This window comes from Agelaius tricolor, unplaced genomic scaffold (genome assembly GCF_023055355.1).
Source record: "Agelaius tricolor isolate 1412-34295 unplaced genomic scaffold, bAgeTri1.0.p SCAF_20, whole genome shotgun sequence".
In the NCBI taxonomy this organism is placed as follows: domain Eukaryota; kingdom Metazoa; phylum Chordata; class Aves; order Passeriformes; family Icteridae; genus Agelaius; species Agelaius tricolor.
The window spans coordinates 11,420,956-11,435,862 of NW_027269280.1; the positions used below are offsets into that span (position 1 = coordinate 11,420,956).

Genomic DNA, 14,907 nt, shown 5'->3' on the forward strand with positions numbered 1-14,907 from the left:
CTGAAAAAATCTCTTTGGCAGCATTCCTGGCAGTTAAAAGGGCTTCTCAGCTGTGTATCTGCTTTCAAGTCCCTTGACATCACCAAAGCAGACCCATTCCTCAGGGTAAGAGAGACCCAGCCCGTGATGTGCACAGGAATGCTCCTTGCAGGGTTGTAAATCACTCCTTTGCTTGAGATGGCACAGTGTTGAGTGGACAGGGGACATCTCTGGCTAGAAAAGTAACCTGTGAACAGGTAAGGGCACAGCTCTTCTCCAGTTCATTTCACTGTGCATTGCACAAGCAGCCCTTCTTGCAAAGGTCATTTCCAGATCTCCCTTCCCCACCCAAATCTGAGAATTACCCATGGAGGTTCCTGTCACTACAAGGTTTTGGCTCTCAGAACTGGTGGCATTTGTTTGGCTGCTGTTTCCTGATCCTGTGGATCTTGGTGCAGTTCCTGGTAGAGGACAGTAACTCTGTGAATTCCACTTTGTGAAAGCCTGGACTGGTTCCTTCCTTTTCCAATTGCCTCATCTGAGAGCACACAGAAACTTCTTGTTAGCCCTGGACTCTCCCTTTATACAGCAATCACAGACCTACCCAACTGATTGTTGATTGTTTATTCAGCAATCACTGACCTACCCAACCTTTGAATTAGACAAAACTCATCCTAATGCCTGATGTGGCTCTTCATGGTCAAACAAGCCCTTCAGAGAGTTGTTGGTGATGGAGAGGGATGGGGAGACTGACTTGGTGATCAGAATCTGATTTTATTGTGGGATACAAACACTTATATACTATTGCAGGGACACTGGTAAAATGTACTGCAAGGATTAGGTTAAAATCACATACACAAACTTATGCATAGAACAACATCTCTTGCTTGCAGAGTTTAATGGGATTTTCTTTTTCTGGTAAACCTGTTTGATTTAATCTTCTTGCAATCCAGGTCTAATTTTCAAAGTTCCGTTTGTTTTCGCCAAGGCATCCTGTTATCAAATCTCTTATCTTAACCAGGTCCAAAGTGCATCATCTGTCTTGTGTCCCCCAACATTCCAACAGTGAGTGATCAACAAAACTGAAATGAAGGAAGTCAAAAATGACTATTTTCCCTTTGGACAGCAGTGGTACATCCTTGAGAGATTTCCTCTCCATTCACAGGGTTCAAGATTTCCTCTGATGGAGAAGGGGAGGATGTGCCTCTCAAGTCAGTGTCCAAGACTGATGTGCCTCTTCCCAGGTCAGTGTCCAAGACACCACCATTTATGGGATGCACATTTCTTCTCCTCTATAAATCTCTCAGCCCTTATGGCCATGGAGCTGGGCAGTGCTCCAGCATCAGCCACCTTGGAAGAGTGTAGGAATGGGATTTTCTCTGTCAGGATGGGTATGGGGTCACCAGTGCTCTAATCCAGACAATGTCCTCCCTGTCAGGACTTGTGCCAGGGAAAACCAGCAACTTGGCAGAGAATTGTTTGATGCACGAAGAAAAGAAACAACTCTGCCAGTACAGATTCACTCCTGGGACTACCTAATATCAAAGTATTGTCTCCATTCAAGTCTGATCTTTGCTCCCCACCCTGTGCACTGTTCCCTTTACCGTGAGAAAGTACAGCATGGAAAGCGCTGGACCACTCTGTTCCCATCTTGCCCTGTGAGCCAGCAATTCTTCAGGGACAGGGAGGGGGAAGGGTGGCATGCCTGTACTGCTCAAAGATAGGGCTTCATTACATCACCTCCCCTCCTGACCACTCCCATATATGAAGCCTTGCTGCCACTCAGCTCTGTGTGACCGGTCTTGTTTTTGGAGTCCCTGCTCCTGGCAACTCTTGAGGAATAAGAGGCAAGAGAAGCAGGCAGAAGAGCCTTCCTTTGGTGTCACTGGATGAAGGTGAACTGCAGAGCTTTTAAACTAGTGAGTAAACAGCTGGTTTTATCTTGGCATCTCCATATTGGTTGGACTGGGGTGTGAAATAGAGGAGTTGTTTCTTTCCCTTTATTGCGTACCTTTCCAGCTCATTAATCCCATTTCATTAAAGGCTGCCTTTGTGTCACAAGCCTGCAGGCTCAGGTTTGAAGAGCAAGTGTTTCTCTCTTGCAAGGATGGACAGGACCTGATCTGCTGTGTTGCCTTTGGCTTGGCTCAGTTAGCAAAGGCAGCAGGGTCTCTGTCCAAGCTCCCTGAGCAGCCTCTGAGCCACCCTGCAGGGGAGCTGCTGGGGCTGGGCAGGGTCAGCAGCACAGGGACTGGTGGCTTCAAGGACTGGGGCTTCTGACAGGCTGAGATAAGAGCAAGGACCTGCAAGTCTGGTGAGCTGGGATCTCAATCCCATCACTGGGAAAGGCACTTCACCTCTACATAGCCCTTCCAACCCTTTGAAGGTACTATCCACCACCCAGGCTGATGTTGGTCTCTGCTCCTCTTTGGGTTATAAAGGTCTATGGAAAGGTTGGTGCAGGTCATTGGCCTGAGTGTCAGGGTTTGCAGGTGGCATAAGTGACAAGGATTGCTGATAAGAGAAGTGCTGTTTTAGCAAGCTGACACAGGAAAGGCTCCCAAAACAACCAGAGAGGTCAGAGCTACGCAAACTTGGGAAGGCAGATTTCATGGGGTCCCTAAGGATGAGAAATTCTTACTCCAATGTCCCTCTGGCAGGTGGTGCTCATCAGAGGAATCAAGATCTAAGAAGTGGCTGAAATCCACAGATCTTGGATCCCTCTTCTTTCCATATCCTTCTGTGCTTCCTGACAAATGTAAGCCCTGTTGGTGTGGGAGGTCAAGCACTGGCAGGTTTCTTACCTGGTACCTGGGGGAAAGGCCAGGAGGCAGGTGCAGAACCAGAAAAGCTGCAGGGACAGTGGGATGATGCTGAGGGCGGGATGCAGAAGCAGGGTGGAAGGGCAATGCTGTGGGAGAGAACAGAGCTCCTGGTGCAGAGCAGGCAGGGCACTCAGTAGAGCACAGGTCAGGGGATCCTTTATGTGTGTGTGGAAACCGGCCCATGAAGGAGGAAGGAATACTCTGAAATAAATCAAGCAGTTCATATTTAATCCTTTGTAAGAAAAAAAAAATCTGTTGCAAAGAACTATCAAAGGCAACTGCATTTGTATGACAATGAGCAGATTCTGCCCAGACAATTGAATGTTTAGACACATGAAGGACCAGAACAGCACCTGGGACACTCTCTGCTCATTTCCAGACCAGAAGAATGGCCCTTTCCTATGTGTGTTCAGAAAACACAGACCTGCTCCTGCTCTGGGCTGGATCCCTCTAACATGTCAGAGTGGGCTCTCCAGGACCAGAGAGCTTTTTCTCTCAAGGTCCCAGTCCTGGGCTGCATTTCCTGATCCAGGTGTCCACAGCAAACAGGAGGGAGATCAGGAGAGGCAAAGCCATTTAAACCAACTCTATGGTCATTAAGGTATTCACCTACCTGTAGAGTCTTGGTTTAGCAAAAACAGGTGAATTTAAGCAGGCAGCTACAAGTATTTTTCAGTTGGAAACAGCTCTTTAACAACTTCAGCTGAAGTCTCTGAAACCTCTTCAGTGAATTCGGTCTTGAGTTCATTTATTATAACTGGAATCCAGGGGTTTTGGTGGCCTCACCCACCCATCCAGATGCTCTACAGTCTATAAAATACACAGTTATCTGCCATGGCAGGTATAACATTACATAAACCTTACATAAAAATTACACAAACCCTTCTGCAGAGCACCAAGAAAGTCTTAACTTCATCTGTGATCGGAGAGTTTGAATTGTGCATGTGCAGGACTGGTCCAAGTGCAGCAGTCAGGCAAGGCTGGGGAAAACCTCTAGCCTAGAGAGAGAGGGCATAGTTCAGGTTTTGCCCTTCAGTTTCCCCTTTTCCTGTTCTTTCACCTTTTTTGTCCTCCTATCTTAATTCATTTCTTTTGTCCCCCTTCGTTCCCACTTTCTCTGTTTTTCCCTTCACCAGTTTAGGTTTTCTTCTTCCCCTGTCTCCATCAGCCCTGTCCCTTTTTATTTGGGGATGGTGAGGTTGAGGGGAAGCTGTGTGGGAATGTGTTGCTGAGCTCAGTGCTGGCTGCTGGGGGAAAGGCAGTTCTGTCAGCTGCAAGAACACATTTCTGCAGTTCTGTCAGCTGCAAGAACACATTTCTGCAGTCCCTTTGGTGGCCTGGCAGAAAGGCTTTGCAAAGATTAAAGGGCTAGATAAATGGAACAGATTGATGTAGGTTTTGGAAACTGCAGAGCTTGACATAAAATTAATGAGTAAGATTGAGTTGAGACAGCAGAGAGATAAGATTGAGGGAAAATGAGAAAAGAAGGCAGAACTTTGGACAGAGGACAGCCACCCTTTTGTGGAAGGGAGAAGCAGAAGAGCTTCTTCTGCAACAGCAACCAGTGACCTCCAAGCACAGAGGAGCCCCAGTGGTTCCCACAGCACTGTCCCAGCAGTGCTGCTGCAGCTGCCTCTGGGTTAGAAGGATATAACCAGGACTGGTTAACCAGTGTGGCTGGCAAGAAAAGGTTAATAAACCTCCCTGTTTACAAGTTATCTTCCCCTTGCTTACCTTTGTCCCAGGGAAAAGTGTGCACCTGTGGGTGATAATGGGGAAACAGGTCACTAAAATGAAAGCATGTGGGGTTTAGTGGGTGGCTCCATTTCAGCAGGTGAGTTCCAGTGAAAGCAACTCTCACTGGAGGGGAAGGAGGTGCTTGGGCTGTGGACAAACATCTGCTTGTTTATTTTCAGCTCTGTAAGGCAACTTTTGTGTCCCTGCTCTTAGTCAACTCAACCTTTTCCACACTAGGCATGTTTTCCATTCTTAAAGTACCTTTAAGTCTCTCCTAGTGACTTTTCCAAGGCTTTTTCAGCTGTGATCTCTTTTTTGAATCAGTGTTTCTTAGGTCCTGTTTAGCCTAAAATAGAATTGTCTGCTACCCATACAGCTGGCAGTTAGCTTCCACATGGAAGAGTAGAGTAAGGGGTGAAAAAGGGAACTGTTATTTAGTAGGAAGAAGCCTCATGTGCTTATTAAGGGCTCTGTGTTAGTGGGCACTCAAGGTGCTATTTTTGATGCTCATGTTCAGGTTGTACTGGATTGCAGCACTGCTCTATTAGAGGGGAATGATTTCCTCATGGGAAAAATACCTAACCTGCAACAAGAGGTACAAAATCTTGTAATGGCATCTATCCCAATAATGCATTGGGATGTTAAAACATTGGGAAATGGAGGCTTTGGGTTGCTTGTTCTGCCATAAAAAGTAGGAGTCTAAACTGTTGACCTGGTCTGTGCTTTGTGAGTCATTGCTGGGGTTGCTTCATGTAATTCCTACAGAAAAAATCAACAAGGGTGGGGGCAAAGAAACAAAAAGAAAAATTCCCCAGAAGTGTCTTGGGTTTCCTGATGCTTTTCAGTGTCTGCAAGTTCCGTGACAAGAGGTGTGAAGGCATTGCTTCATGTGCTGAAAGATGAATTTGTTACTCAAGTTTCAATGTAACAGCAGATGCTAATTTTTGAGAAATTAAAGGTGACCGTGCCATGAAGGTGACCACTTGGAAGGAGGAGCCAAGTCCTTCAGGTTTTTTTTTTCTTTATTTGTAAAGGGTTGAGAAAAGCAAGTCAGCAATGCACCTGCATTAAACATGACATTACTGCTTGAGGTGTGGCTTTGCAGCTTGAAACTTGTAAGGCTGAGTTATAACAGGGCTCTTGTATTAAATTAGTGCCTAGACAGAGATGCTTGATAGCTGCCAAATATTGTGTACAGCTGAAATAAGGTAGCTGTGCATAGCACAGCCTGTACACAGCAGAGTTCACCCTTTGGAGCTGCAGGCACTGACTTCAGGTTTCACAACTTTCTCTGACCCCATCTTCAACTCCACTTGTGCATGAGTGAACGAGTAACCTGCTGAGGAGCATCCAACTTGTTCCAGCTCTGTGCTGGTAAGAACATGGCGCTGCATTGTCCTTGGAGAAGGACAGAATTTGCTTCATTTTGTTGGGTCACTGATATAAACCCTGCCTTTCAGCTGTGGGGGTGAAATATTGCAGTGGGATAAATATGATTTAGAACTGGGCTTTCTTACAGCCTTTCCATGTCACCTTGTACCCTCTGAGACAAATGTGACAGGGAAACTCTTGTCTGACCTAGAGCCATTTCAGGGATGTAGCAACTTTAGAACTATGAAAATATTAAGGATAAAACCTGGTACCATCACACCTGCAGGGTCAGTAAATTAAGAAAAGGGTTCTGCTCAGTAGACTGCATCTTAAATTCACCTGTTAATATTAAAGGTGTGACAGACTAAAAGTGCAGGTTGATTTGTTTGGGGCAGAGACCAGACACCTTTCCACACTGTCTGCTTTTTCAGAGGATAGTTGTGTGCTCCTGTCACAATCTTTTCTGTGGAGCATCATGAGTCTCACATCAATAAATCAGACACAGTGAGAGGGGTGTGTGTTAACAGCTGAATGTGGCCTGGACTCTGATGTGTAGTTCAGACTGGCTGGTAGGAACAGCAGATACATCAAATCCTTCTGAGCCTGCAGAGTAATTTCTGTGCCAGGATCTACTTTCCAGAAAGCTTCCATTTTTTGCTCAAGACTTCTTGGATAATAGCAATATAACTGAAGGGGTCTGTTCTCTTCATACAATGTCTTGAAAGGAGTATTTGAAAGTCACCTTGAAAAATGGGCACAGGCTATATTCCTTCCAAATATCTCAGGGCTGAAATGCTCATGGTTTTTAGTACTGATTTTTCCACATGTAAATGTTAAACAGAACTCCATTTTGTGGCTATTATAGAAAAGATGATGTATTTTTAGGCAGGGAAAATATCACCCTAAAGCTTTTAATCTTGGAACTTGGCCAAACTTTGTTAATGAGTCAGTGTAGCACAGCTCCTGTCCTTGTGCAGCAAGTGGAGATGTGGTGTGTCAAAGGTTGGAGTGGGGCAGGGGGACTGGGCTGCTTTGGAGTTGAGACATTCACCTCTTTCCTGACCCCTGTGAGTCCAGAGACAGCATCTCTGTGCTGAATGCCATCCAGGCAGACTTTGCCTCATCCTGGGTTTGCAGAGAGCCTTCTGGCTGGCAATCAGGCTTAAGACATGTGGGCTTGGATCCTCACTGTGCCCAAGTTTCAGGCAAGCTGTGATTTGCTTGTGTTACATTCTGGTTGGGCATTCAGCATTTCTGCATGGGCACTGAGCTTGTGCTCAAGAGAGAGTCTGGAGTTTCTGGCAAGCCATGGACAGACACAGTGGCCTAAGTTTTGGTAGCTGAGTCCATAAATCCAAGAACAGCTTGTACAACCTCAGTCTGGGTTTTGTGCTACACTTCAGCAGGTGAGCTGCAACCTGGGAGCTGCAACCTGGGAGCTGCAACCTTGGAGCTGCAACCTTGGAGCTGCAGCCTTGGAGCTGCAACCTGGGAGCTGCAACCTTGGAGCTGCAGCTGTGCTTCCAGGCTTGGCACAAACAGACATGGGGGATTGTTGCTTAAAACCCTCAGTGAGATTTAGTGATGAGGGCAGGTTTCTCCATCCCTGCCTCCCTGCTCTGCCATCCTGCCTGCCAGAGGGTGCTGCAGTGGCAGCAGGCCAAGCAGAGCAGGCACTGCACCTTCTCCTTGCAGCTGGGGCATTGATGTGGGGTGGCTGTGCTGGCTGAGGGGCAGCTGTGGGAGCTGAGCAGGTGCCCTGGCACTGCCAGCAGCTGCCCACCTTGCAGCTGGTCATTGCCACCAAGTGAGGTCACAGCTCAATCTGGCAGTGCCTGGGTTTGAAGGGACAGACACCAAATCCAGTCTGTCTGTGAACACAAGGGTGTAGGCAGGAGTGGTGTGAGGGTACCTGGCCATGGGAGACACCATGTGTTTAGAATCACAGAACCATTTAGATTGGAAAAGGCCTTTAAGATCATTGAGTCCAACCATTAACCCAGCACTGCCGAATCTCCACTAAACCATGTCCCCAAGTGCCATATCTACGTTTTTTAAGTCCCAGAGGTGGTTACTCCACAACTTTTGGGGCAGCCAGACCACCATTTCAGTGAAGAATTTTTTCCTAACATCCAATCTAAACATTTCCTGGTGCAACTTGAGTCCATGTATTTGCATTGTATTTGTAGTTTCTTAATCAGAACTTCAGAGCTAGCAAAGAGGTGAGGAAAAATATTTGCACCACACAGTCACCAAATCCAGGAACACAGGATGATTCTGCTGTTGATAATCAATCCTCCTGGATCCTAAAATATGCATTTTGAGGGGTGTGGGTTCTTGACTCTTCACCTAGTCAATGATTACTTCTGCATTCCTCCAGTACTGTGAATTCAAACATAATGAGTTTCAATGGGTTCATCTCTGTGAGCAGGGCAGTACAAATACCAAATACAAGTTTTGGAGAGCTTTTTAAGGAAGATAAGTGGTTACTGCTTCTCCCACAAGGATGTCTTGCCCCTAGAAAAGGGTTCACTTCCTTTAAAAGGACATTCAGAGGAGGTCAGTACACACAGGTGTGTGCAAAAGGACAGGATCAACTTGCAAATACTCTTGAGAGGTAAGGGGGAAACAGGAATTACCTTCATTGAGCCACTCCCCTCAGCCTGAAATTGCTGTGTGGGATTTCAACAGAATGTGTGAAAATGGGACTTTTTTAGGAAGCAGATGAAAGCTTGCCAAAAGAGAATGATGGGACCAGACTAACCAGTCTGAATGAGTTCAGGTCTAGTAAACAACTTCCAGTTTAATGGCAAAAGAGCACCTGAAAAGATCTTTTGCAACACTTGGGAGAACTGAGCTATTTTGATGAAGCGTTTTGACTTTAAATTGGGAGTGACCATAACAATAATGTTTTTAATGGGTTTATAAAAACTCATTCTGTACTACTTTAATAATAACTTGTGCTTTTGAGATTGAGTTTGCCAGTTGTGGATTTCTGGGAGGTCCTCAACTAGGAAATGCTGTGAAAACCATGGGAAATGGGGAATTCTGTGTTTATTCCACCTGTCTTTTTTTTTTTTACTTTATAGTTTATGCAGAAGTGTCTTAAGATAAAAAATGTTGGATTTGATGCTAAAATATCTGCAGGGAGAGATGAGGGATTTTTGAGGAAAAAGTTGGTTCAAGAGGAAATTATTGTCTCTCTCTCAGTGAATTCAGAGTTTGATCTACATTGGGCAGAACAATACATGCCATGGGCTTCAGCAAAGCCTGTGCCTGTGGAGGAGTCACAGACTGTGACCACCAGAGCTCTCTCTGAGTCACAAGAGCTCTCCTGAGCAGCACCTGGGCCCAGCTGAGCAGCCCCTTCACTCACAGACTCAGTGCTCAGTTCTTTTCAATGCTGATGATCTCAGCAATCAGCAGGGACCACTGATGCCCACTGAGGCCCTTCTCCTGCAAGCTGATGTGTCCACAGAGTCTGCAATGCTGGGATTAACCAAGAGGGGGGTGCTGGTCCCTGGGCAGGAGCCAGCACGGAGGCACCGGCAGTGAGGAAGGATTTTAACTGAGCTTAATGGAGTCGCTGTGTCCCTCCAGGGACTGCTTTGCCCTCCTGCTTCAGGTGGGAGCAGTGCCTAGGTCAGAATTTGGGAGCCTCTTTGGGCTTCTTCATGGCTTGGCTGAACCTCTGCTTGAGTTCCCTTCTCACTGGTGGAGCTGCAGACTGTGTAAGACCTCAATTAAAACATCTCCTGATGGAATGTCATCGTCTGTGATGTGTCACAAGAGCATGGCCTGTGTCCTGTGACAAGAGGCCAGATGTCCCAACCATCCTTGCATTTCTTGTGCTGCCTGGGGAAAGGAGGGGAGGATATCTCAGAGCCAATGGCCCAGTGGTGGCTGCTGGCTGTGAGTGGGAGCACCAGTGCTCTCAGGATGGGTGCAGGGGTATGAAGCTCTTGCAAGATGGGTTTAAAGCAGAAACCTGTTGGGTTTGAGTTTGTGGTTAAAGTTCTGGGTGTTGTCAGTGGATGCTTCATTTACTGCTTCATTTGGGAACAAAGCAGTGCCTGCCTGGGATCCTTTGCCATCCCCTAGTATCCCACTGCTCTCTCCCCACATCTCCTTCTCCTCTTCCAGTTCTCCTGGCACTTTCCCTGACCATGGCAGATTCCTCATCTCTACAGAACACCCCAGCCCTCTTGGCAGGGATGTCAGACCCTGCATCTCCTCCATGACACAGCAACCCCCTGTTGCACTGGGGTACTTTGAATTCAAGCCCAGAGTCGTGTTTAAATAAGGCTGTGCATGTTGTGGCACATCTGAGCACAGCTCCATGGGGCTGCTGGTACAAGCACAGCCCTGCTGCTTGCTGCTCCTCCCCCTCTCCTAATGTAAAGGAAGGCAAGCAGGCTGCTTTTTGAATTCCATGGCTAAGAGTGGCAGGTGGACCTTTATAACAGTGAGAAATAATTGTATTGCTTTTAATTGCTTTATAGCCCCTGTCTCCTGGAGACCTTCTGCTGCTGCCAAAGCACTCAGTGACTGAAGCCAGGCTTCCAAACAGCTGGATTTGGCAGAGAAGGGGAGGTTATAGCCAGCCTCAGCAGACAGTAGCTGGGGAGCCTGCTCAGGTGGGGGCCTGCAGCTGCTGCTCCACTCCCATTAATAAATCATAATGGGAACTCAACTCAGAGCCAAGGTTCAAACAGACCATTGGCCCAAATTCCTGCAGTGTGCCTGCCCAGGGCACAAGGAGCATGGAGAGGTGGGTTAGCAGAGGGTGTCTGCAGGCTCCTGATCCTTCTCCTGATTTCTGTACATCAAACCAAACACACATTTGGCTCTGCTGTGCCATGGTTGGGAAGGCAGTGAGGGCTGTGCTTCCCTCTGGGGTCAGGCCTGGGATGGGCTGAGGAGCTCATGGGAGCTGAGCTGGCAGCAGAGGTGGAGAGGATTATCCCCAGCTGGGTTTGCTCTCTGCTCATTGCCGGAGAGGAGAAATCTGCAGGTCTGGAGCTCATACATCTGCTGCTTCCTGGGCAGGATCAGTGTGACAGATTGCACAGACAGACCTTCCTTAAGAGCATTCCCTGGAGTCAGAGGCACAGGGTGGTGCAGCACAGGGTCAGAACCTCTGCAGGGCAGCCTCTGTGTGTGTGCTGCTGCCCAGTGGAGCATGTCCTATCCTCATGCCTGGCAGGCCAGGAGCTGTGCCTGGGTCACATGAAGTTTGTTGCAGGGCCTTTCCAAGGTCTGTGCACTCAGCAGGACACAGCATGGAGCCCTTCTGGGTCTATGGGATGCTCACAGGTGTGATCCCATTCCAGGGAGGAGGTGAGAGCAGAGGCAGCACCTGAAACTTCCCCTTCTCTCCTGCTGTCAGAACAACTTCCCTGAGGAGGCAGTAAAGCTCTGCAGGGGCCCAGCAGTGGCACAAGCAGCTGTGAGAAGAGCTGCAGAGCCCCAGCCAGGAGCCCAGGGGTTAACTCTGCACTACAGGGCTTGAGTCAGCCCAGGCTTGAAGGACAGCCCAGCACAGAGCAGCCTTCAGACAAACAAAGTACCTTCTGCTGAGCTGGGGCACAGATAAAAGATCCCATGGCATTTCTTGTGTAGCTTGGAGGAGACTGCCAGTGCTGAAGCTGAAATATCTCTGCCAACAAACAAAACTGTCTTTAAACTCTGAGGCTGTGTGTGAGCTATTGTTAGGGACATAATGGCTTCTCTGTTTCCCTGCACAGTCATTGCTCTGCAAACACACCACTGGTCTCTTTTAAAAGTGGTTGAGTGTAAATTAAGTTCTAGAACCTGGAAAGAGGTTTCATCCATTTCCTTTTACTACCCTGAGCTGACACTTGTTTACAGAGCAGCACATACAGAAGATTTACAGCTGCTTTACCTGGATGGAGATGGGCATCTTTAGTGCTCAGGCTGAGACTCACAGATACAGGGCTTGGACAGCAAATGTGTCCAAATCTCCTGGTTTAAGGCAGGGGGTGAGGCTGGGGGGGCCTGCTTGCTAATCACCCCCCTCTAAGAAAAGTTTTGGTTTGGCTGGCCTGGCCTGTTTCCTTAGTTAGCTCAGTGCTGGCACACTCACTGCTGCCTGCTCCTGAGTGTGTGGCTGCTGCAGGGCACTGAGGGCTGCTCTGCCTGCTGAGCTCGCTCTGCCTTGGGCTGCTGGGCATCCACAGTGGGGTTGGGGCATCTGCTCTTCACCACAATTCCATGGACTGGCTTTTCTCTGAGGATGGCAGATGCTCTGGTAAGGTAAAGGACATCTTGGCTGTTGTGCTGAAGTTGTGGTAAAAACCCAGAGCTGCAGTACAAAGGGGGGAGGTGGTCTCTGAAGGCAATATGATTAATTTAGGTCTATTTTGCTGGAATGGTCTTGTAATAGAAAAGAAAATGGGTCAAAGAGTAGCTGTTGAAGCTGTATTTGCTGAAGTGCCTGTCCCAGCAGGGTGGCAGTGAGTGTCCATCCCCTCAGTAGCTCTCTGCTCATCCCTGCGTGCACCTAGGGAGCTTCTTGGTGTTCTGTGCTCACTCTCAGATGAGCTGCAGCCCTGTGCAGCCTGAGAGCAGCTGAGTGCAGGACTGGGACACATGGGGACCTGAGCACTGGCCATGGCCCTCTGGGAGTGCTGGGATCATTGGGAAGGTGCTCTGGCCAAGGGCCCAGGCAGGAATGGGTGCTGTGCTCACGCTGTAGCTTCATCCAAGGTTGATTCCCAATGACCTAGACGTGTTTTGCACTGGTCCTTGGCAACCTTCCAGGCAGAGACTCCTCCACAGATGTGGCATTTAAAAGCAGATTATGTAAAGTTATATTTTTTAATTTTTAAATTTTTTTTTGTCCTGAAGATGATGTCAGCCATGACTAGCAGCAGTTGTGTTCTGCTCCTTGGATTTCCCTCCTCACCTCTGCATCTGGAGGTTTCTGTGCTGTTTCCTGCCCGCTGTAAGGCAGCTCTTACCCGGGTGATGCTTTGAGGATCCCAAAGGAGGTGGCAGCAGGGCTGACCATCCTGTCTCTCCCCACAGGAAGATGAAGACACGCTGTGTGGTGGTGGCAGTGGTGGCTGTGGCCCTGCTGGGGCTGGTGCTGTTCCTGGGGCTGTTCTTTGGGCTGCGCTCAGGGGACACCCACACCTACAGGAGGGCGGCCGTGGCCACCGACGCAGGGCCCTGCTCCATCATTGGCAGGTACCCACTGGGGGGTGCTCACAGGGGGCCCAGCACGAGGGGAGAGATGAGAATCTTGACTCCATGTCTCAGAAGGCTGATTTATTATTTTATGATATATATTATATTAAAAGAAAATGATATATTAAAACTTTACTAAAGAATAGAGGAAAGGATTTCATCAGAAGGCTTGAAAGGGAAAAATGGAATGATAATAAAATCTTGTGACTGACCAGAGTCTCAACAGAGCTGGACCTGTGATTGGTCATCAAGTAGAAACAACTCATATGGACCAATCAAAGATGCACCTGTTGCATTCCACAGCAGCAGATAATTATTGTTTTTCTTTTCCTCTGAGGCTTCTCAGCTTCCCAGGAGAAAAATCCTAATGAAAGGATTTTTCATATAATATGTCTGTGACAACCCAGTCACTGTGCCCTGTCTCCTTGGCTCTGACAGCTCTGGCATGAGACACAACTGCTGCTTCCCCAATGTTCAGGTGCAATCCTTGCAGTTGCCCAGCATGGATAATCAATCCCTACTCTCCCTGTAGAAAGAGGAGATCCTAATAAACCCCAGGCTTTTACCATGCTTGACCAGCTTTACTGCAGCTGCTCAGACAACATAGCAGGCAAAGATTCCTTGGATCCATAAACAATGAGAACGAGAGTTTTCTTTCTAGCTCCTTTAAAAAAAAACATTTATTGAGATATCCTTCAGTTCTAGTCTCAAGTGCTGCAGATTTAAGGCTCCTGAGAAAACTGTAATTTCTTATGACAGTGTAATGAGTGTGTGTATGACAGTGTAATGAATGCCTGTCCTCACGTGTACTCTGTCACATCTTGCTGGTTTCAGGCTGGTTTGGATGTGTCTCTAACGAGGGCACACTGACCACTAAGGCTCTGTTCTCTCTGGTGACAGAAGCTCAAAGCTCCTGAGGAGCACAGAGGCTGGGTGTGGACAGATGTGCCTGAGAGAGCCTGTCATGCAGTGCTGACAGGGAGCTGAGGCACTGTCACATGTCCCCTTCCCTTCTGCTGCACAGGGACATCCTCAAGCAGGGAGGCTCAGCAGTGGATGCCGCGATCGCAGCCCTGCTGTGCGTGGGACTCATGAATGCTCACAGCATGGGCATTGGAGGGGGCCTCTTCTTCACCATCTACAGCAGCACAGGTAAGGAACAGGGCCACACACACCTGGAACAGCTGGACAACTTTATCTGAGTGATTTATCCTACCTGGAGAAGGTGAATGATGTTCACAGCCTCCGGGGGAATGTCCTCAAAATAATCGCCAAGGACCTGGCTCACGTTGGTCAGAGTCCTCCAGCAGAGACCATGGCTCTGTGCAGAGTCCAGAGCTAAACATCATCTTCCTTGCTCTGTCATTAAAGGAAAAGTGGAAATCATTAATGCAAGAGAAGTGGCTCCAAAAAATGCATCGGTGGACATGTTTGGGAACAACACACAGCTCTCTCTGAAAGGTATGGCAAAGGCTGCTTCACTGCTCCAGCATTCCCTGCACCAGCACATCTACATTGAGAACATTTCTCATGGTTGGTTCTTGCCTACCTACAGGATTTCTCACCTAGAAATATCCTGGAAATATCCTCTTACACAATTTGCAAACTCTGGCCTGACAAAGAAGCTAAAAACAATGCCCTTTAAACTAGTCAGGGACCCCATCACTTTCTGCTTTTCACTTCATTAAAAAGCAGGTGGATGCAAAGCACTGAGTATGACCTGTTCCACATGTGCCATCTTTGCTTTCCACCTCTGAATAAATCTTTGTGTGGATCACCTTGA

At 47.9% G+C, this 14,907-nt stretch overlaps 1 protein-coding gene across 6 annotated transcripts in view; it reads left to right on the top strand.

The window, feature by feature from the left end:
• The window catches only part of GGT1 (gamma-glutamyltransferase 1), a 32,371-nt gene that overhangs the window by 7,399 nt on the left and 10,065 nt on the right, over positions 1-14,907 (top strand). The window contains exons 2-5 of one of the 6 annotated variants that reach the window (XM_071445619.1): positions 1,145-1,223; positions 12,963-13,124; positions 14,149-14,276; positions 14,496-14,585. In XM_071445619.1, coding sequence (XP_071301720.1) covers positions 1,145-1,223; positions 12,963-13,124; positions 14,149-14,276; positions 14,496-14,585 — 459 coding nt within the window. Of the gene's footprint in view, positions 1-1,144; positions 1,224-1,754; positions 1,899-2,718; positions 2,738-11,997; positions 12,189-12,962; positions 13,125-14,148; positions 14,277-14,495; positions 14,586-14,907 lie in introns of those variants that run through there. The other 5 variants (XM_071445624.1, XM_071445622.1, XM_071445620.1 and 2 more) reach the window with 5 other exon arrangements.